At 29.0% G+C, this 24,007-nt stretch overlaps 1 protein-coding gene across 3 annotated transcripts; it reads left to right on the top strand.

The window, feature by feature from the left end:
• Positions 1–4,992: 4,992 nt before the first annotated feature.
• LOC123296873 lies at positions 4,993–23,440 on the top strand. 3 transcript variants are annotated; one of them, XM_044878564.1, is made up of 7 exons: positions 4,993–5,135; positions 18,834–18,970; positions 19,049–19,313; positions 20,089–20,300; positions 20,391–20,625; positions 22,773–23,017; positions 23,088–23,440. In XM_044878564.1, exons 1-7 carry the CDS (start codon positions 5,123–5,125, stop codon positions 23,316–23,318), a joined length of 1,338 nt encoding a protein of 445 aa, XP_044734499.1. In that variant the 5' UTR covers positions 4,993–5,122; the 3' UTR covers positions 23,319–23,440. The 3 variants fall into 3 exon arrangements, with proteins under 3 accessions (XP_044734499.1, XP_044734508.1, XP_044734516.1); XM_044878573.1 differs by lacking the exons at positions 20,089–20,300; positions 20,391–20,625 and having other exon boundaries at positions 23,088–23,439; XM_044878581.1 differs by lacking the exons at positions 4,993–5,135; positions 20,089–20,300; positions 20,391–20,625 and adding an exon at positions 14,178–14,190 and having other exon boundaries at positions 23,088–23,439.
• The last annotated feature ends 567 nt before the right edge of the window (positions 23,441–24,007 follow it).

The raw sequence follows: 24,007 nt of genomic DNA, 5'->3' as shown, positions 1-24,007 counted from the left end.
ATATAGGGTATAAAAATATTAACACATCAGTTGTTTTATTACTGTTTGTAGGCAAACAGCATAGCAACACAACCATATGTTTGGCATATATGGATGCAGTAGCTGAATTTTATAGCGATGCTAGCGTCATCACTTAGCAGCTATTCAATTACTCTTGCATTGGCAGTGGTTTGTATATTCAATATTTTTCCTTAGAACCGTATTATTCAAATCTTCTTTTTTTTTTACTAAACAGGATGGGTACATTTAGCTGCTATAATTTCGTATTGTAAATTGTTTTCATCTGCTTTGTGTATAAAGGTTACACCAAACGGATCGGGTAAATCTACAGGAATTGTTCAGAAGAAAGTTTTGATTGATCCGAATCGCTCAATAAACCAAGTAAATAAGCCCGGTGACCCTTTGTCTATTTTTCCCCATTTCCTATTTTTACCTCGCTATCTTTTCGACATCGTTTAGTCATGATTGATAACTTTTTTTGTTGTTATTTTTTCAAATTTTGTCATTTTTAAAATTTGTTTAATCAACACCAATTTTCACTATATCACATCATTTTCTCATTTATAGTTTCCTTGCTTTTGACAACTTTTCAAATGTTTTAATTATGTAGTTCAACTTCTCATTCACAGAAAGTAGCACTGGTGTATGAAATAACTATTGAATGTAGAGAGTTTTATACGTTCAACATTCTTATGAACCGGAAAACCCCCACTGCCTCCAATTTCGTTATCGCTATCGTTTGAAGCACAAATGGTTCTTAAAAAGAAAGAATACGTGTAAAGTTTGAAAGAAACATTGATTATTTATTTTGAAATATTGTTTCCGCACAACAATTGATTCAAATTCTTCTCAAAGCTAATAGATGGCTTAAGAAAACTACCGTGTACAGGGATCTAGAAAATGGCACGATATTTTTAGAACTAAAAATTTTCCAAGCAGTGGCGAATCAGTTTTAAATTAAAAATTATAATCTGTGACGTCAAAACTTAAGTTGCTATAGTTTGACAATTTCAGAAAAACAACATTCTGAATAAATGATGTTTTCTCTATGAATATAATTATACTTTTGAATAAAAACTTTATGTACCATTGAGCTTAGAGAAAAAGTGTTAGCGCCATTTTCAGTTCAAAATGATTACTAAAGAAATACACTGTTTAAGTTTACGCGGTTAACTTCAGAATTTCATGCGGGTTTTACTTTTTAATTTTAATATATGTACATATTTTTTTCTATTTTTTACGCAATAACAATGATTTGGATGATGAGTCATAGCCTTGCCATAAACAAATATACATCAGATTTAATAATTAATTAACAAAACGTCTGTTAAGTGTGTAGTCGTCATATTGTTACTTTTATTGTTCCGAAGTAATGATAATTTTCTGTAGAATGGTAATAACATCACTTTCAAAATTAGGAAGCATCATTAATCCACTTTCTTGAAGCTTTCAAAAATAACAGAGTATATATTTTTCAATACTTTCCATACTTTATACATTTTGTTTTTCCTACACTCATCCACCGATTTATTTCTGATCGCATATCTTCGGCCACAGGCTGCATACGTCCCTGGACTTATATGCAAATTGGCATTTTTAGTCGCTATAAATTTCGACTTACAAATGTGTCTTCAGCTGTATAGCATCAGAAATAAATTGTACCAGTTTTTCATAATATTTATTTAATAAACAAATATCTCCAAGTGAAATATTTTCTCGCATTTGGGTTTAATGTAAATGAATGTTGAGATTACAGTTTTGTCCTTGTAACTCTTACATAGCTTAAAAATATATTATAAATTTAGTGCCAGAGTAATATAGTTAATGTTAATTCGTAAATAAAAAGGAAATAAAACACTAATAGTCTAAATCAAACTGTAATAATATATTCATAATAAAAATTTCACGTCTTTTCTACTGGCAGGGCTGACTTGACCTGAGTCTGTCAGCACTTTCATATGGCATCTACGCTGTGTGATTTCATAAATAATTTCCTTTCTTGATTTGCCTGACAAAATAATTATGTTAGATATGATTTTGAATCATTAGCGACTGAACTATCCAAAATTCAAGACAAGCTCTGTGAAGAGGTTCATATGAAAGTTAACATTTGCATTCGCATTAGCGAATATTGGAATAAACATTCGCATTCGCATTCAACAGTCGAAACATTCAAAATTCAACATTCGTCCTATCACTAATACATACATCTAAGTATTTATGATGGAATTCATGAGTCATGAATATTACATATAATAGTTCTTCTACATACGTATATAAAAATTGCCTTTAAACTATAATGAATTAATGACATTCTTTTTTCAATGGTCTGACATACATCATCATAGACTGTTTGACATAATTTTATTTAAATTATTTTACAAGGTATAAATAATTTATTGAATTGAATAGAATTAATAATTTTACCAAATTTTTTTGAATATATTTTTTTAATAATCTTACCGAAACTTCATCTTTCGATCATATAGAGTATTGGTAAAATAATGAATTAATCACGATTATAATTACCGGATAGACTATCATTAGATAGATAGATACCTTTGTTTTATTGCATTCAAAGTGTGTTAAAGTTCTTTGCACCATTATTTTATTATAAGTTCAAAATTAGTTTATTATATCGTTGATGAATGCAATACATCATCTTATAATAAAATACCACGAGGAGAAGTTCCAAAATGATATGGTATGCATTTCTCTCAGATAAATCAGAATGACAAATCATTAGTATAGTAATACAGTAAATAAGCCGAAAAATACCATCATGTGTAAAAAGGGGTCGAACAGCTCCGAACTAAAATTTTTTTTTTGTACGTGTTCTTTAAACCTTTAGGAATATTCAGCCGTGTTACTCCAACCACTGCATTACTATGAAAAGTGAAACAATTAGCACTCCAAATAGTAACGTCTAAATTTCACCAAAGTCGTCATCCGAAGATTTTCGAGGTCGCTGACTATGAATTCAACGTTAAAAAGCAACTGAAAACGGTTAAAACCCCTTTAAAACTACCCTTAGAAGGGACAGAGATAAAATATTTATTCAATTCTAAATTGTAGCTCAGAAATCGTCTCTTGAGGCCTTTTTGCCATCGCTGTTCACGAATCCGGGGTCAAAAAGCAACTGAGGATGGTTGCATCCCCATTAAAACCACCCTTAGAAGTGTCAATGATAAAAAAATTTAGAAAATTTTAAATTTCACCTTAGAAATTGTCTATCGGGGGTTTTGTGGGAAGATGGTTTCAACCCCATTGAAACTACCCCTAGAAGTAACAATGATAAAATGTGCATAATTCAAAATTTCATCCCGATCAATCGTGTCTTGTGGTTTTCGGGGCCGCTTATCATAAATTCAAGGTCAAAAGGCAACTGAATGTGGTTGCAATCCCTTATCTGCGCTGTTTTTGTATCAAAAACATAAAAAGATAAAAATTCCATTTCAATAAAAACCATCTCATAATATGATCTGATGAGTTAGAAATATGACTTGAGTGATGGAGTTCTGCAGCTGATGACTCAATGTCGGTCGTTCATTATAATAAAATAGATCATCATAGAAATTAAAATAGCGTCATTACAAAAACGTTGGAGTTTGACTAATAACTAGATTACAATAACTTTAATTTATGTTTTTTTTTTTTGCAAAGACGAGAATAGAAGTTAAAATAGTACAATAGCCTTTCCGTAAGTATGGTCCCATCGTATAGCTATATTACATGAAAGTGTGTAAATTACCGCTTTGTTTTTTACTTACAAATCATCAAAATACAGAAGTAAATTATGTAAAAAATCATCACCTTAAGGTAGTTCTATCCTAGCAGCAAAGTCAAAACTTATTGGCTTATTACCCATGCTATACGAATACTTATACTTAACTAACGTTATAAACCTAGTTCTTGTTTAACTGTACCCCACACATACTGTCTCACATATATACAAGGAATGAATACACATATATATTATGATGAGTATCCATATACTGCCCTCCGTTTAAAATAATCCTTAAAAGTAATATTTAATTTAATAATTTATGGAAAAAATTAATGGGGAATCACTTTCATTTTATTTTTTAACAATTTGAAATATAATATACTCCAAATTTTTTTTTTGAAAATGGTAAGTGTCCTTCACAGGCCAAATTAAAAAGATTACCATGTTCATGTCCGCATACCTCATTCTACGTGTGTTAAAAATTTTACTATACCATGTATATATGAAATATATCAAGGTATATTGAGTTTAGTCCCAAGTTTGTAATGCTAAAAAATATTGATGCTACGAAAATTTTGGAATAGGTGCTCATAAAATCACCTAATTAGTCCATTTTCGGTTGCCTATCTGTCAGTTCGTCCGTCGTCCGACTGTGGACACGATAGCTCGTGATGTCGAGTTCTTAAATGAGCAACATAGGCCAAGGTAACCTGTAGGCCCCATCTCGTAATCCGTTAGTTATACAACAAAAGTTAAAACCGTTAGAGATATAACAAATGTAAAAAAATGTTCCTTATATAAAAATAGACAGCTTTTGTTTGAAGCATTTTTTTCATAAACATCACTGTTTACTCGCGAGGGTGCAAATTAGCTTAGAAACATTATAAAGTACCTATTATTTATATTTTAAATTTATACGTTACATATATGTATTACGTATGTGTTTGTTTGTGTATCTTTCCTTACTTGCAGGACGTAAAACAACAAACGAATGCGTAATCCACACTGTCTATACATCTAGTTTCAACAATTATCTCAGTCAATTGTTTGTTTTCACTTGTTTTCAATTGCACTTATCTCATTAAGTCTTTTATTAGTTATATTCAAAGTTTTAAAGCTTTATTAAGATTTTGGTTTGTGACCCAACTACCTTAAAATCCATTGTACAATCATTTTTATATAACAAAAATCCATCCACATAACAATTTACCGCAATCACAATAATGAAGATATAGTTAAAAAAAAGTACAGTACGCATGCGTAACAAACTTTTATAAAACTATTACAAATAACATAGTTTTGGTTGAAGTATTCTAAGTTAGTTTAATAACAGTGTTCGTGTCAGTGTGGTATACGTATTGTTTTTTTTATTTTTTGTCTTGTTAATCTTCCAACATGGCAACAATCGGTAAATAATTTTATTTTTAATAATACAAATTATAACAATAATATTTAAAATAAAATTTAACAATATAGTTTTTACTTGTTCAAATGTTTATTGTAAGCAGTTGTCAGATAAAAATATCTTACGCTTCTCTTACCGACAAGACCGGTGTCGTTTCTATTTACGGCTCAAGAATGTTGTTCTTGGGTGCGGTAATAAATAATATTATTACATTTATTTTATAATAATGTCTAAGATCAATATATTTCAAAAAATAAGTTTGACTACCTAATTAATTAAATTTTTTTAATTGAATGTGCTATTTTAGGATACACGTAATATTATGTTGAATATTGAATTTTTTTATATTTATTTTTATTGATGATGTCAGTTATCAACAACTCGAAGGAAAGAAGTTAACAATAATTTATTTTTAATTATTTGCTCATCATGATTTTAAAATTCAACGGCTAGATCAGTGTATTAGTCATTTATAAAAGCTCACTTCGATTTTTTAAGAGGGGAAGGATAGAGAGATAACTATAACGAGAGTTGTTTGAGGAAAATAAAAATTAAGCGCTTTTTGATTAAATTTTTTGAAATGGATAAAAGCATAATGGAGTAAAAATTAAAGGACTTTTTTCCAATGTATAAAAAGTACATTTGTGATGTGTTTACCAGTCAAAAACTTGTAAACCTTATAACTCTTTTCAAAAAATTGTTTGATGACGAAGAAAATTTGTTTGAAATGACGGAAGGAAATAACAAAGAAGCGTAATTAAAATGCTTAAGGCGTATTTAGCATAGAAAAATGGTAATGCTTTTGATTTGCCAAAAAAAAGCCTAATAATAATACTAAACTATAAGATAGATACCGCAAATGGGTAACCAGCACCTAGGCCAAGGAGTCCTATATGCTCTTCTTGAGCACTCCTCAACTTGTCACTCAGGCAATCACCGGATAAGAGATACATAAAAGAGCCTAGAGATAAGAGACTTCTGTAATAGTCTTAGCATTTCAATGTATCTTAATTTAAACTTCGTCATTGTAAGACAAAAATGCTGCAAACTCAATAAAATAAATTATCAACAAGGAGAAAGAATTCCATTACGACATCCTGCAGTTATAAACAATATTGATTACAAGAATTTTATCTTATGGTAGAAACAGAAATTATAGAAATAAATAACACCTTATGACTGTGAATGAAATCATATGTAGACAGAGACGATATACATATTATACAATATATGTATAAGATGTTCTCAAAATTTAACCTCTGACCTATTTTAACATACTTTTATTGATTTAATAAAATTTGATTATGACTAATTTGTTTTCCAGTGAGTGAAATAAATTATTATAATTTTTTTTGCTCCAATATTGCGCAATCAGCAATATTAGTGACATTTATCAATTCAGTTAAATAATTACAACTGTTAAATTAATTAAAAAATTTGGCGAATTTTCTTCATGGACATTCTTTAATATGAGAATTTAAGAAGTTGCTTTATAGCCCGTTTAGAAAGGCAATTTATTCTAACAAAAAACATCATGCAAATTTATATATGCTTCCAATTCGACAAAACAGTTTCGGAATAAAATAATTGAAGTCGTTTGGTAAAACAAATTATGCAATATAAGTTCAATCGCTTCGAACTTACGAATGGTCTACCTATTGATCGTCCTTACTACAAAAAGTTTCTTAATGTGTAGGAGAAATAAGTTGCAGCTTCAACGTTTAAAAAAAAAAAAATAAAAATTTGAATTCGATATAAAGAAGAGTATCACATTAAATAAATTTTATCTAGGAAAAGTCAGCGTGTTAGATTATTCGAACGCTTCAAATAATTTATGAATACTGGTACCAAAAAAATATGGGCATTTGAAGATTACAAGTTCAGTCTCTGTAAAGCGGAAATTCACAAAATAGTACTTTTATTAATAAATTAAATTATATCACATAAGAGAAAACAATTTGGCGACAGTTTTCTGACTACAAAAGTATATATAAACCAACTAACAGAACGTAATACATAGAAAAATCGATACCAAGATAGATTATTGAAGTACCTATATTTTTGAGACATAACTGGGTTATTATTACATGTACCTAATCTGCAATATTTTTTACAAAATTTCTATAGTTATTTTCATTATATTAAAATTTTATCAATACTACGTGGGATGACTTTGCTTTAAATTACGTGCTAATAATAAATACATTACACGATATGAATGTCCAAATTAGATTTAAGTCACGTAATTATTGCAGAAATAATTTCATAAAATCTACCTATACTTATCCTTGTTGGAGCCTCTTCTATTGTGAAGTGAATCATTTCAAAGCATCTGCTGGCCGCTGGGTACTGCTAGGTAATATAAAAAAACTTGACAAACGTTACAATTACAAACAATGAAGATGCAACCACATATCAAAAAAATATTATAAAAGTAGGAAGTAAAATTTTTGAGGGAACTAATGCGTCTCTTTTAAAGGGGTGTTTTTTTTTGTTTTTTTTTTAAGTTTTAAAAAGAAATTAAATACATAAATATAATGTGAATTGTGTCATGAAATTGGCTTTTATACCATTTATGTTTAAATATGAATTTGGACCTAAGGGCGTTATATCTAGCTCAAATGAAACGAGATCTGATAGTCGTATTTTAGACTCTTTTATAAATGGCTAAAGGTATATCAGCAATATGCCGGTAAATTTAGCGACTTCACTTCACACAAACAGTAAAATCATTTGACCTATCGGTAACCGGCTCAAATTTTGTAATAAAGCGGCAATCAAACTCTTAAAAACAATGGGCTATGGCTACCATACCGGACCATTTTCAGAAATGAAGGAAAGGGCAATTTACAATGCAAAATTGGGATACCAACTTGACCCACAAGGTAAACGGGTAATTTTCACGTGAAATTCTAGCTTTCAACCTACCTTTTCAAGGAATCAAGTAATTTTCAGGTCAACTTGATCGATCGAAGTAAAGTATGGCGATCTTTGTTTTTGATTATGCTCTTTGAGATATCAACTTGCTCCAAAAGTTAACCGGATAATTTTTTCGTGAAACTGTAGCTTTCAATCTACCTTTACAAGAAATAGTAGCTCCTTCATTTTTGCAACCGGGCTTGAAAAGTTGCCATAGCCCATTGCTTTTACGGGTTCGATTGTCGGTTTATTACAAAGTTTGAGCTGGTTACCGATGAGTAAAGTGATCAACAGTTATTTGTGTCAACCCCAATAGCTCAGTTGGATAAATCGTTACCAATTCCGTACGCGGTGTCCCAATTCCTGCCGCCCCAACAGAACATTAATTTAATTTATGGTTGTGTGATATATATGCATGAAGGAAGTTGGCTATAGCTATGGACTAAATGTCTCTCTCGCGGATAGCCAGCATATCCTTACCTAACGTCATAGTTATTTGTCACATTTGTAAGCGGACGGTGAGTCATTTTACCCAATCAGTAATAAAAATTTTCGTCTACAGAATGTTTCCGGATAGCTTTTTCAACAGTCATTCAACAGTAAAATCCATATTTGTAAAATATATATTATAATACAGTTCACACAACCTTGATATTCGCCTCTTCATTCTTTCTGTACTAACCTTAATTCAGTTACTAACGGATGATATATTTTGTTCTTATTGTTAGTTCTGTTATAATATGTTCCACTCCTTTTATTCACATAAATATATTAAACCTAATGCTCAATTATTTCGTGTTTTTTAAAGGTGTATTTTATGTGGCAACTCATTTAATATTCAATAACCGTAGAAATATAACATTTTTATACCATGTTATATATGAAATATATCGGAGATATAAGTTTAGTCCCAAGTTTTTAACGCTTAAAAATATTGATGCTATACTATGGGATATACGAGCAAAATTATGGTATAGGTGATCATAAAATCACCCAAAGATTTTATTTCCGGTAATCCGTCCGCCTGTCTGTCTGTCGACACGATAACTTAAAAACTAGAAAAGGTATCAAGTTGAAATTTTTATAGTGTGTCCAGGACATAAAAAGAGGGGTCGAGTCTGTAAAAAAGAAACATAGGTCTGTGGGTCTTGTAAACCGTTAGAGATAGAACAAAAATTAAATATAAAATAAGTTCCTTATATAAAAATAAACAAATTTTGTTTGAAACATTTTTTCTTAAACATCACTGTTTACGTGTATTAAAGAGAGCGCAAATTATATAGTATGTATTATATGGGAATATCAGTTATGTGTGGCTAAGAGTGGCTATCTTTCTTTACTTATATGACGTAAAAGAACAAACGATTGCGTAACCAAAACTGTCTATATATGGTATTTCAACAATTAACTCAGTAAACTTTACTGATCGGTATTTTTTTTAAATGTGGAAACCTGATAAGAGTAGGAATTGTATAAAGCGTTGAATTATTCCAGTATTATTTAATAAGCATTTCAAACTAGTTGATGAATGATTAGCACATCACAATCTTATTACAAAATTTGGATCCTTTCCAAATTTCCTTTCCGGAATTTTGAAAAATCGATCAAACCGTTGAAGTTGTGAATTTTTTATTAAACTCTTAGAGTGTAGCTAAAACTTTCCCCGCCTGTGTCAATTTTAATTTTCTAAATGATGAATAATTCAGTTAGACACATAAAAATAATTTCGATAGCCATGATAATGGCTTTGAACGGAAAGTATACCTTTGTGCTTAAATATGATTTAAGGCTACGACGGACAAATTTATATTTTAAAAGCAAAGACTAAATAGATTCATAATAAAAAGTAGTAACATATATTTCGTGTATTATAGAGAAGGGTAATTGAGACCAAGGGAAGCGAAGGCTATTCGCCCGTTATTCTTTGCATTTAAAGTTGAAATTGTCTAGCAAAGCGAGCGAGTAGCTGCTAGATTTAAATATATTTTCACATGCAAACAAACAAAAATTTTAATTTTTCCAAACTTTTGGAACACCTGCTTTTCGTGTATATAATAACCTTGAAAAGTGTTATTAAAATCGACATTACAAATGTTATATTTTGTTTGCACATTGTGTATTCTGGCCAAAACTAACGATCAATAAAAGCGTTTTATTAGTTTATTCCAAGGTTGAAACTATACTATGCCCCCATATGAAGAAAATGTAAAAATATATTATAAAAATTACAATTTTAAAAATACATTTTAGTTATACAAATTTACACAAGCCTATGGATAAAGATGGCACTGTTTGTAGTGATATTGGCACTGGTTACAGTGAAATCAATTCCATTATTTGCACTAGATCAACTTTAAGTCTGGAATTCTGAAGGTTTTCTGTTTGGGGATAAACACGTTGTATTAAATACAGCATGGAAATGACACACTGTTGTGACATTGGCAGCATTAAGATCTTATCATTAATATCCAAATAATTGTGCTAAGGTCGTAATAAAAAATTCCACGCCCGTATAAATGTATTTAAACCTCATAAAAATGACGAAGAATTACTCATTCTTGTTATTAAAAACTTGGTTAAAATCACAAGATCATTTGCATTTTTTAGATAATCAATACTTAATGTATGAGGTCACTTGTGTTATTTATATTAATGATTTAATCTATACAAGTTTTCTTGTGACATCATAAATAGTTAAATTGTAATAATAATGATGTCACAAATAATTTTGGCGTCTCTTATAAGACATTATCTTTAGCCGTATATTTCTTATAGGCGTTTTTTTCACATGATTTATTATACACTGTTAAACGAAGTACTTGTTGCAAGATTCCATGTTCTTAAAATAATAGCAAATACGTCTTTTATTGAATTAAGTATTGAAGTCGTTGACTCAAAAAATATTTGCTTGTTATTAGAGCATCAACATCCAACTAAACGCGTTTATTCCAATTCAGTATTTGTCTAAATTAATTTATTCGAGCTTTACTTTGTGGAAGTTCATTTTTAATAATACGAAAATATCACTGAATTTAAAAAACCGATTACAACAATTGTTTCACATTTTTTAAAAGCATCATCACAGACAATAAAAGAATTCAATTCTAATCACAGATATTTATTTATAAAAAAAAGATACATCATTTAAAATTTCCAAAAAGGGCATAAATATTTAAATAATTAAACAAGAACAGCACATAGATACAAAATCAATAAAAACAATTAAAATCGTATGATAAAGCTTTGGTTAAAAAAGACAGTAAAACCTGTCTAGCACAGAAAAAAAGTAAACAGTTTTTGTTTATATCTTAAGCTAATCAAATGGTAAAACGGTTAAAAAACTAAATAAAACTTAAATATCACAGTACAAACATTCATATATCACATTATTTTAAATAATCACAAGGCACTGAACAATGACGAAAAAATAAGGTCTATTTGGTCGTTTAGAAGTAACTGTTGATCCTTTTTGTGGCGAAATATTTCTAAGTATTCCAATACCGACATTTTTTGTCTCTTCTGGACCACATATGTAATACTACCAGATTCATGTTAGCTTTCCATTTTTTCTTTAATCCCGTAATTATCTATTTTAATCCCATATTTGTCTTTTAAAAAAGAATTCACCCACCGGTTATGTGCTTTTTCATAGTCAAAAATAAGAAAGAATATCATCCACAATTTTTTGTTTTTTAAAATGAATTTACGTTTTAGTTTTCCTTGCAATTCAGAACATTGTGATTGAATCTAGGTTCCACTTATCCAAGTTCCACTGTACAGAAAAAATAGTATCAATTTTTTGTTTTCAATTACGGAACCCTATATTTAAATTATTACTTATTTAAAATCTTGTGAATCGATACGTCAAGGTGTTGATCAAGGAATTGTTTACAAAAATTATAAAAATATTTTTATGATTGTTATTCAATAAACATGCAAACTAAACAAGATTTATATGTTTAAAAAAATAAATGACGTCGCCATGACCTTATTAAATTCAAATGTAAATTAAAAATAAACATTAATTGCATAATAATATTTACTGTGAATCATATTTTATTATTTAAAAAAATTCATGCTGCAAGTAATTTTATTCTAAATATACAATGTGTCAAATTAAGTCGGCACCAAATGAGAAACTTTTTTATTATTTGTTTAGTGAAAAAAAAGTTATTCTTGGTAACAAATTTTGTATGCTCTAAAACGCAAAATGAAATAATCAATTTTTTGTATTCGTATACACGAGGTTTGCCGAAAAAAATGTCAATTTAGCTCTGGAGTAAATTATCTTTATTTTTTGGAATATCCACAATATTTATGTGGAAATTCCACAATATTGAAAAGTAGATTCTAATTGAAATTAAAAGGCCAGATATCCAATATTATCCAATCATGACAAAACAGATTTTGTTATTTGTACTAACTCTTCTCTATGCTAGGTACTGAAAAAATTTATGTCTACAGATGACATTTAATCTAGGATACAGTGGCAAATTTATGTATAGTATCAATTTGTCTACACGTCGATCTGTAGACATAAATTATCAATGCTAATATGGTGGTAATCAGGTGGTCTAAATTGGAACTACTGAAAAAAGTTGTCCGCTTCCTGTGGCATTATTGGTCTTAAAATAATTGAAAGTACAAGTATTGCCATCTGGTAGTCGAAATTGTAACTATTGAATTCGGGTCTACTTCTGATTTTAATAAGTGCGAATTACTATCGCCAGTTGGCTGGTTGCATCTCCCAGTTATCAATAGAAGGAAGTAAAAATAAAAAAATCTGTTTTGTCATGCTAGATAGATAATATTTGATCATTTTAGATCAACTTTTCTCAATAAATATTATCGAAAATGTAAAAAATAAGTATTCGTACGCGCATATTGCGTTCTAGGCCAGGCAGAACTCTTTATCATGAACTTTTTTTCATAAAACAAAAAAGTTTTCCATTTGGTGTTGGCTTAATTTGATACACTGTATAAATAATATATATTTTTTTAAATACTTAATTAAAAGTATTAAGATTTTTATGAGCGAATTTTTCACGTCTCTCTAAAAAAAAAGTAAGGATAACTTATTATCATCAGTGATATTATGCATTGTTGTTAGAGTGTGAATGAATTCGGGATTTTCGAGAATAAAACGATACAGATAAAACAAATTTTAAAGTTTTTTTTGTAATAGTAAATAAAATATTCATTCAACATTTCTAGCAAAAAGATATTATTGTAATCCTTTACTTGTTTTTAGAAATTAATCCATAATTACGGAAAAATTTTCTGATTTACCCTTTATAAAAAATTATGGTGGTGGTTAATTTAAAAACAGAAAATTATTACAATACGTCATTATTATTATTTTTAAATGAGTTTTAACTAAATTACTCACAATAAAAGCAAAATAAATGTATATGATTAATCATTCTATTGTAAAATTTGAATAAATGAAAATATAGAAATTACCAGAACAAAATTTGTTTACCTTGAACAAAATACACATTGCACGTATTCCTACATTAATTAATGGTATTGTAATAATTGACTTAAGTGTCTTTTTGCAAAAATAATAATTGCATTTATGTTATGTTTATGTTAAAAATAAATACACATATGAATGTTAATATAAAAACTATTATTCATTTAATTAACATTTCTTAGTTCTTACCTACGCCTCTGGAAAAATAGAAGGATGTAAAAGAGAAAAAAAAAACAATTATTATCATTTTAACATTAATTTATGAAATTTAGCATTTTGTTGATGACTCTACAGACATGGAGTATTGTTATACCCTGTATATATGTAATATATACCAGGTATACTAAGTTTAGTCCCAAGTTTGTAACGCCTAAAAGTATTGATGCTACGAACAAAATGTTGGTATAGGTTGTCTAGTTCTACCAAGGTATATGTGTTAATAAAATCACGTAATTAGTCCATTTCTGGTTGTCCGTCTGTCAACACGATAACTTAAAACGAAAAGAGATATCATGCTAAAATTTGTATACCATGCACAGGACATAAAAATTGAGGTCGAGTTCGTAAAAGAGAAACAAAGGTCAGTGGGTCTCAGGTCAGTGGGTCTCAGGTCAGTGCTCAGGAATTTTAAAGTGAGGGTAAGTTCGTAAATGACCAACATAGGTCAATTGGGTTTTGGGTCGTAAGACCCATCTTGTAAACCGTTAGAGATAGAACAAAAGTTTAAATGTAAAAGAGGTTTACTAATAAAAAAATAAAATTTTATTTGAAACATTTTTTCGTAAACGCCGTCGTCACTGTTTATCCGTGAGGGTGAGGTTTCCCCAAAACATGGAGTTGAAAATTTGCTGAATATTTCTTCCCTAACTGATATTAACAATTTCTTGGTTAAATATTACTAAAATTTATCAAGATGGTTGCGAAACCGGATGTGCATGCTTGCGATTGCTTTCTGTACATTTAAATGACAAGGGGGTTCATACAAGTTTGTGTACTCAATGCCATTTTATTTACAAAAACTGACCCAATCTGATATGCCATGTACATCTTTGAATATGTCAATTTTAATATGATTCTTCACTCAATATAATGTGCTAAGTTTTTAATTTTTGGGCCATTGAGTGTATTCAATCAAATGTAACGACTCTAAATATACACAGTAAAACAAGTAATATGTCTGTTAACTACTCACCGGAAACCATAAATTTAAACCCTCTCCTTAGTTTATGCCTAAAGTGTATACCTACTGTTATTAGTTTAAATAAAATGATATTTGTTTAAATATATTAAAAAATTCATGTGAAAAAGTATTTAAGTAATTATTTAAAAAAATTATTTTTAAACTACTAAATGATATTATCTAATTAGCATAAATGTCAAGGACTTATTTTTTGTTTAAAAGTTTATTTAAATATTGCTGCTAGTGTCAGAATAGATGTTATTGTAGTAAATGTAATTTTAAGTAAATTTTAAAAGTCCTTATTAATTGATTAAGAGCCGAAAATTTTCGTAGGATATCGAAAAGTTATTTAAAAACATTTATACATACGAATTTTAATACAGCCTTTAAATTAAAAACATCTAAAGAATATCAATAATTAGAAATTATTAGAAAAAAATTTCTTTTTCTTTCCATTTGAAAAGTCTTGTGTTGTCTTGTCGAGAAGGTGTAAAATGCCTTATGCATTGATTACGTCTACAGTGTGTTACTGTTGGCGGATGAAGTTTTTTGTAATGAAATTATTTCTTTTAAAACCAAATTTTAGAGAGGAAAAAATTCTAGGTCCTAAGGATTAAGGAAATGCATTGATTATGTCAGTTGTTTTTCCTGGTTATATGTTTCCATTTGTGCATTGTTTAATTCGATGTCAAAAATTAAAATTATTAGGAAATAGATATTAAAGGGTTTTATTTTTCCGTGAAAAAATGCCACCCTTGGTACTCATATTTTTATATTTGTGAGTTTTTTTTTACAATTTATCTCAAACGGCGGGGAGAAGGAATGTCATTATCAAGTTCTTGCCCCGGTTAATAAAAAACATAGATCCGGGGCTGATTTCAAAGTTTTCTTTTTCCTATTATTACTGCGTACATACAATTAAGACTTGCTAAAAACAATAACGTGAAATTTGTTTGTATTTATATCCTTCGGCGATTTGTTATTATGTTGTATTTTTCTTTAACAAATATGTGTTGTTTTTTCTCAAAAGTTATTGGAAAATAAGGAAAATAAATTATTAATGAACTTTTTTTATTTTTTAAAACCTATCTGTTTATTAATATTTAATTCTGAAAGAAAAATAAACTAATCGTCGAGGCGCGATTTTTTTATTCTACTTGTTTTAACGTCTATTTTTTTTGTTTTTTTTTCTTGTTTGTTTGAAAAAAAATCAATGCAATTAAAACATCTGCAAAAAATGTCAGAACCTACAAAAATTTGGAATTCTTGTTCCACATAAATTGTTCAAATGGTTCAAAAAATTTTTGAACGACTGACCTAATAATTAGTTTCAAATTTTTATAACGGTTTAAACTTAAAACGCATTAAGTAATTTAATAATGTCATATGCTCTATTTTTTCCGGTATTTAAATTACATAAAACATGTTTTCTTATCGCAAACAAAAGAATTATTTACTGCACACTGCATTTTTATCCAAGACTATTAACAACAGAAATGCGGTGTAATGTTTCGAAAAGTATAATGCAATCTTAAAATGACGTTTTGACCTTATTTTTGAAGGGAAGGAATTTGATTAAAAAATCTGGTGTAACGCCACACAATATCTACACACGCACAACGTTTATACTACTTTTTATTAATTCATACTTCGGACGGAAAACAAGACAAAAATTTAAATAAATCTTCTTAATTTTTGATGAAAGTTATTTGATTTTTGATCAACCGCAATAATGGAAATGAATTGAATATATTATAGTCTCGGTGCCCTTTTAGACCGTTTTTTAAATGATGAATAAATTCTTGAAACTTCGTGAATGGCTTCTTCTTGTCGAGTCTACCAAACTTTCCTCTATAATCTTTTTCGAAAAGGCTGCTTGATCCACTTGACAAAATGCATCTTACTTACAAAAATTTATAGAGGTTCATTTACAAACGCAATGTATGCGTATAGGTACCTGGACTATACGTATTTGCATATCAATGCTCTACCAACTTTGCGGAAGGAAACAGTGGTTCTCTACAATTTATACAATAGATATGTAACGGTATTCGATATTACGTAATTTTCCAAATATTATATCTATAAATGGGTGAACAAATTATTTTGTTTTGAAATTTTTACACGTGCTCGACATTAAAATGCTTTAAACAATAGCACAACTAATCGTGATTGGTGAAATCAAATATATAGATAATTTGAAGTTACTTTGGTAAATAGATAAAGTAGCTTTGATTAGAAAAATTCCGTTACTAAATCACTGCAATGATATGCTGTTACTAAGGACGTGAAGAAAAATAAGATAAAGTATCGATACTTCTTTTTATTTATTAGATAAATCTTTTAATTTAATAGTTTGTATGTTAATCCTTAATATGGGATCAAAAAATGAACTGGCTTGATAAAATTCTGATTTTGCTCAAAAAATTTACCTCGATTCCATTACCCAACCACCTGTGATTTTCATCAACAAATTCTTTTTTTAAAAATTGAAACAGTTCTTCTCTTTGTATGATAGCATTTTTATACAAAATAACAGTTTTTTTAATTTTAAGTAGTTCTTGACCTTGTAAAAAAATTGCAGACAAATTTTTTTATTAAATTATGCAATATCTAAAAATAACTTGAAAACAGTCAGATTTATTTTTAAAAAGTCGTTGATTTAAATATAATGAAATTATTCTTTTGAAATTAATGCTGTTCCGTATGATCTGTAACCTTATAAAACGATTTCTTAATAGAATTTTTTTTTCAAATTTGAAAATATGTATTTTAATATTGAAAAACAGTTTTTCAGTCATCAATACTAACGTTTTTAATTTATCAATGTTAAGATTAATGAACTTCATTTAGCCACAGAAATAGGTAATATCACATCATGTAAATCGGTCGTGGTCGTTCTTTGACCTTTTTGATTTTAAATCGTATTGTGTTTATGATGTGTACAACTAAAAATTTTTTATTCTTCATCGATTGTAAACTTTCACACGGTCTGTATCAGCATATAATAAAAGATGTAGATCTACTAAAAATAAAATTTTTCATTAAGAATTATTTGATTTTTCATTAAATATTACACCAAAAGAAAATTAAACTGAAAATCAAAAATTGGGAAAATTCATTTTGAATAATTTAATGATCTTTAGGATAATATTTTTCTGAAATTAGATCTGCACGCCTTATCATGGCTAGTATCTTCGAACATATTGATTTTGAAATAAACAAATGCAAAATTTAAGCAAATTATATAAATAGAGTACCAATTGAAAACAAAAATAGACATCATCAAAGGGAAGGAATTCCTTAAAAACTATTCATTAGTAAAAATAGTAATGTTTGACAGTTAATTGCTCTAAATTATTCACATTTTCAATTTATTTCATATTTTGATATCGGCCTTATAAACACAAAAACTCATGAGCAGCAGTGCTCTGTAGCTAAGGTCATACTTTCCTCTCATGAAATGTTTCTTATTACTTAATATTTCCTGTTGAAATGGAAATTTTATCTTTGCATGTTTTTTAAACTTTAGAAATATTTATATAAAAGACCTTAAATAGAGGCTAGGCGGTCGACACTATCAAAAGCCACTTCCTTAACGTTAACTCAATTCTCAGATAAATTTTCTTTAGCTCAATTTGGAGAGTTTTGGAGATAAAAAAGGTACTTTCTTGACACTAAATTAACTTACATTCAGATTTTCAACCATCTAGCTTAATTTGGAGAGGCTGCATAACTTTAAAAAAAAATACTTAATGTTATATATCATTGGAATGAACTCTTCAAGACCTTTTTCTATCTTTCATGCAAAATTGAGCCACCGACGACAAATGTTTTCAATGCAAATCCTTTATAATGTAATCAGAATTTTAATATTCCTATGTACTTTATGCTTGTTAATTAAAAGGTATACTTTTTTAAATAAAAATATAAACGGTTTATGAAATAAAACCGTTTTTAGTTTGAAAAAAAAAACACACACACACACATAGAAACCTTCACGCCGCGTCTAACGGTTTGTGTTGAGAAGCAAATACTAACTATGTTATTACATTTATTATAGAAAGCATCCAAAAATATGTGAAAAAGAAAAAGAAAATTTAATTTTAATTTTTTTTTTTTATAGACCTTGAAACTGAAGACAAATTGGAATACAACTTCTATCCCGTAACATCGGGATCGTTGACCTTTAAAATTCGTGCTCCACATGATGCACATGTAGCTCTTACTTCCGGTCCAGCAGAATCCGACCCTATGTATGAAGTAAGTTATTGAAATCTTCTTATTTATTAAATTATACTTGTGTTATAACATTTCAATAATAATGACTCATCTTCGTAGATTTTTATTGGAGGTTGGAATAATACCAAATCGGTAATTCGAAAAAATCGTACTAAACCAGACGTTGCTGAAGCAGAAACACCAGATGTATTAAATGGTGAAGAATTCCGAGGATTTTGGATTAGATGGAGTGGTGGTACTATTGAAGCAGGGCATGAAGGTGATTCTTCACCATTCCTTAGCTACACCGATCCAGAACCTGCAGCAATAGGATACTTTGGTCTATGTACTGGCTGGGGAGCAAGCGGTACATGGAAAGTTGATGGTAATTTCAAAATTTTTGCTACTTTTAATTATTGATAAAATATTTCGTGATATATTCGTTTCAAAGTTTCGAAATATAGATGTTTTACTTGTATGAAAGTCGACACACGAACCATGTTGGGTAGTATATTGAATGGTTTGCACTAATACTACCATTAAACAATTCACGCTTTTTAATTACAGACGTTGACGTGATAATTTAACTTACTTGTTTATTTAATAATTGACAAAAATTTTAAACCGAGAAAGCATTAAGTAATACAGCGATTAAAAAACAAAATTCTAAGCAGATAAGTCGTTAAAAATTGTTGGAACTATTATTAATTTTGATTAATTGAGCCAATTTAGGTTAATAGTTCAAAATTAGATTTTTTTATTATGTGAATACCCATATCTTAGATTGAGAGGTGGGTTAGAATACAATTAAAAGTTTTCATTAATTAAATGGAGATAAACCGAACGTATTTATGTAACAATTATTGATCTAAATTGATAGATTGAATTGAAATTAATTAACAATTATCTCAGAAGAAGTGGTTTGACAAAACTTTAAAAGACTTTACTGCTTTGGATTACATTTTACAGCTCAAAAATTTACCATCACACTAATATGCAATTGACCTTATTGAACAAAGTGCAATATTTAAAGTAATTTTATTAACCAACGGGCTTTTTGTTAACTAACATTTTTTAACATAATTAATACCACGGGAATAATTTTTACTTGTAAATATTTTTTTAAATCTAAGTTTCATAATCTATTAATTGGGGTGTAGGTCGTGATGATTTAGAGACTCCTGATGCCCTTGAATATAAGTATCATCCTGTTCTTGCTGGTGGTCTTGACATCCAAATTAGATCACCACATAATTGCCATGTTGCTTTGACGTCTGACAAACAAGAAACTGATCCTATGTACGAATTGATATTGGGTGGTTGGGAAAATACTGCATCAGCCATACGTTATCGAAGAGAAAAACCCGATAAGGTTTGAATTTAATTTAGCATAACATTATGCATAACATAATTAATTCAAACCGATGAACATGTTTTTATAAAATACTCTGAATTTTTAAAGGTACATGTTTCAACTCCACATTTATTACACGCACAAGAACCACGCCGTTTACTTATTGAGTGGAATAACGGACATATAACAGCTAGAGTAACGTCACGTCAACATCCAATATTTTTGGAATGGCATGATCCAAATCCAATTGGAATTTCATATTTCGGAGTTAGAACAGCGTGGGGTGCAACTGGAAAATGGCGTGTTAAGTCTTATGACCCACGTGACGGTTTATCAGGTTCAGGTTAGAATAGCAGAATATCAAAAAATTTTTGGTATTCATCATATATATTTTTATATGTGTTCCACATTTTTTGTTATGGTTTTGGGGTTATTAGATTTAGCAAAAAAATATTATAACTGCTTAGTGTAATTTAAAGAAAAAAAAAAAAACAATTTTTGTAGTATGAATCGACTCGTTAAAACTTATTCGTATATTTAATGAAATATAACTATTTCGCGCTCTCTAAATTTTTTGCTTTATAAAAAAATTGGGTATAATTCTGTTGTAAAATATCTTATAATCAAAGTTAATTATTATTATTGATAGACTAATATATTTAATATGTTTCAGTACATATTTCGGATGGGTTTATAAATAAAAAAATATTTCCACTGTCTATACAAGAAAAGTATCAAAAAAGCTCTCTAGTTTGATTAATAAAAAATAATTTTTTAAATAACGGATTAGTTTTAGAATTGAAATGTAACTGAGTGACATAAAAAGAGGTTGGCTAATTTTGTTGCTTATGGAAATTTGGATATTTTATTCCTCTGTAAACAAAATTCAGTTCTAAAATTTTATACTTTTCATCGTAGGGATTGTCACTAGTATTTTACAGAATTATTAATAAATCAAATAATCTTCTATGGATGAGCATAGGTTATCGGATATGTTAAATTTCTAGCCGACAAAATTACAACCATAAAATATTAGAAAATAAAAATAGTAGCATTTTAATTGTTATATTTTTCGGATAATAAAATAATTTGTTAAAATGGAAAATATTGTTTATATATTATTATTGAATGTAATCTCTATGCATGCTAGATATTACTGTATTTTCAACTTTAACGATTATAATAATCTGCTATTATAGCCTGGATCTTATAAAATTCGAACTATTCTACAGTGTACTTTGTATGTGTCACGTTAATAGCTAAATACAATTCTCTTCAAAGTAAACGAATTGTATAAAATACAAATGAATGTGATTTGCTTGATGTTTAAGAGGCATTTGTTTGGAAGCTTTTTTGCATACCTACAATTCTTAAATTTGTCGCTTTCACTGTTCGATAGTTACTTCGATACCACGTATATAGTATTTGAGTGTGCCAATACGAACGGGAAATTTGGCAAATATAAGCGCTAGGAGTACAAAAGTTTCTTTATACTTTGAATGTTTCTTGTGATAATAATGTAGCTTTATGAAAATATAAGTTTAAATGTAATAATTTTGATGTCGGAATAAACTAATGAATATACTAAATAATTACTTATTTTGTTTTTGTAACTTTTAGAGTTTGTTACCCACAGATGTTCTAATTAGATAAAGAAAATTAGAAGTGAAGCAAAAACGTCAATGGACACGCTAGCACTAAACTGTGGTAAAAAATCGTACTTCAAAACATGCCATAGCAACTGCCTTACTTCTGAATTTCATTTAAAAAATATAACTTTTAACGAGGGCATCCGGGATTGTTTCTACCACTAGGGTGGTGTCACTTTTAAGTGAGATATCATTATCATTTATTTTACATTGACAAAAAGAAGGTACCTGATAATATAAGTCATTAATCAACGTATGGTGAGCTGAAAATTATAACCCCCTTCATAAACAAATTTCAATGGTATTATCGTAATAAATGTTAAAGAGGGGCTTTTGTACATTGAAAGAAGAAATAACATTTGCACATGTAGAAATTCCAGAGTAAAAGAAACATCCTGTGTAGCGATGAATTTTAAGGAATTAATTATTCTAATATTTTGTCTTCGAATATATAATTTGTTCTAATTATTGCACTTCAATATTAGTCTTCTAGTCTTTCTATTTTTTGTATTGTATGCTCGTTTTATTTTAAAGTCATACTCTAAATAATTAAATAACTAAATATAATTCACAAAGGTCTCCACAATATGTTTCCTCCATTCACAAATGAGTGATTGGTAGTTTTCATTTCAAAACAGCAGTTGCATTGAAAGTTTTACACTAACATATTCTGTTTCAGACCGAATTACTAATACACTTTACTAAAATTGCTTTTTACTAACCTATTGGATGTTAATATTTAAAATGCTAATTTTATCTAAATTACTAATTTATAGTAATTATTATCATAGTAATTATTAATTTAATCAAAATCATTTTGAAATTAAATGAACATTTTTAGCACAACCATCTGCTCCCAGTGCCCCGGCACCATCAGGCGGAGGAAGCGGCGCAGTATGTTGGGTTCCAGCCAAAAGTGGCGAAGTTCCCCCCACTGCAGTACAAGGAGGACAGGATAATGGAGAACCATTATATGTAGCTCGTGCACCTCATGAAGGTGCATTAATTCCTGGTAAACTTGTTGCCAGTCATGGGGTAGCTTATGTTGCATGGGGAGGCGCTGAGCATGGTAAAGAAGAATATGAAGTAAGTTAACTAAAAATATGTTTTCAGTTAAAGATTTTAATTATTAATTTTCTTAATCGAAATTTTCAAGGTGCTTTGTGATTGTGCCTGCTCATGGGTACCAGCATCTGGCGGTCAAGTACCTGAAGGAGCAGTTCCGGGAGGACAAACAGAAGACGGAGAACCTTTATTCGTCGGACGTGTTGAACATAATGGATCTCTTACCGTTGGTAAAGTACAAAGCAGTCATAGTGTTCTGTACATTCCATACGGTGGTGAAGAATTAGGTTTTTCTGATTATGAAGTACTTGTTGTACAATAAATATATATATTGGTAATTCCAAAATATGGACTAAATTGCTTTTTTTTGGCACTTCATTTATTAGATCTTATTGTATTAATTAAAGAGAACTTTCGTTGTTTAGGCTTTATTTCATTTTTTTAATAATAAAATATCGTTATTTTAAATAGTTACTTGTTTTATGTTATTCCCCATAATATGTCTAGGTAAACTTTTATAGTCAAAAATTTTGTTATTTCTAAATTCTAATAGAAATTGTTCAAATCCTCATTAGTCCAGTCGGGCTACCTGAAAGTATAGCTGACTTAAAGAAATTCCTTACAAGGTAATTTCGAAGTTAAAGTATGGAGAAAGTGATTAAAAATACAGGGTAAAAAATTCAGGAGCTGAATTTTTGCAGTAGCAGAGGGGTGACTGCAGACATTTAGCTCCTGAATTTCTTACCTGTATTTGTAATGACTTTCTCAATTCTTCTCCGTTGAAATTCTGTAAGGATTTTTTTTTTTTTTTTTCAAAAATATAAAATAGATTTTTGTATAGTATTTAGTATTTCACGGATCTTTACGTGGGCAATACTGCGACACTGATATCTTAATAAACGTTAATCTCGAATAACTTTTTAATGGTCGATGTTTTGAAGCATAAAATGGATGATGTATGTATAGCCATCATGTAGCTATAGTTTTTTAAACAAACGAATTGCCAACATT

Source organism: Chrysoperla carnea, chromosome 1 (assembly GCF_905475395.1).
Source record: "Chrysoperla carnea chromosome 1, inChrCarn1.1, whole genome shotgun sequence".
NCBI lineage: Eukaryota > Metazoa > Arthropoda > Insecta > Neuroptera > Chrysopidae > Chrysoperla > Chrysoperla carnea.
The sequence above is the reverse complement of the archived record's forward strand: the minus strand, read 5'-3'. Positions and strand labels throughout refer to the sequence as shown.

Coding starts and splice junctions, on each gene's coding strand:
- LOC123296873 (XM_044878564.1), top strand. Junction 20,301..20,390: donor GAAGAGAAAAACCCGATAAG/GTTTGAATTTAA, acceptor GAATTTTTAAAG/GTACATGTTTCAACTCCACA. Junction 23,018..23,087: donor ATGGTAAAGAAGAATATGAA/GTAAGTTAACTA, acceptor GAAATTTTCAAG/GTGCTTTGTGATTGTGCCTG.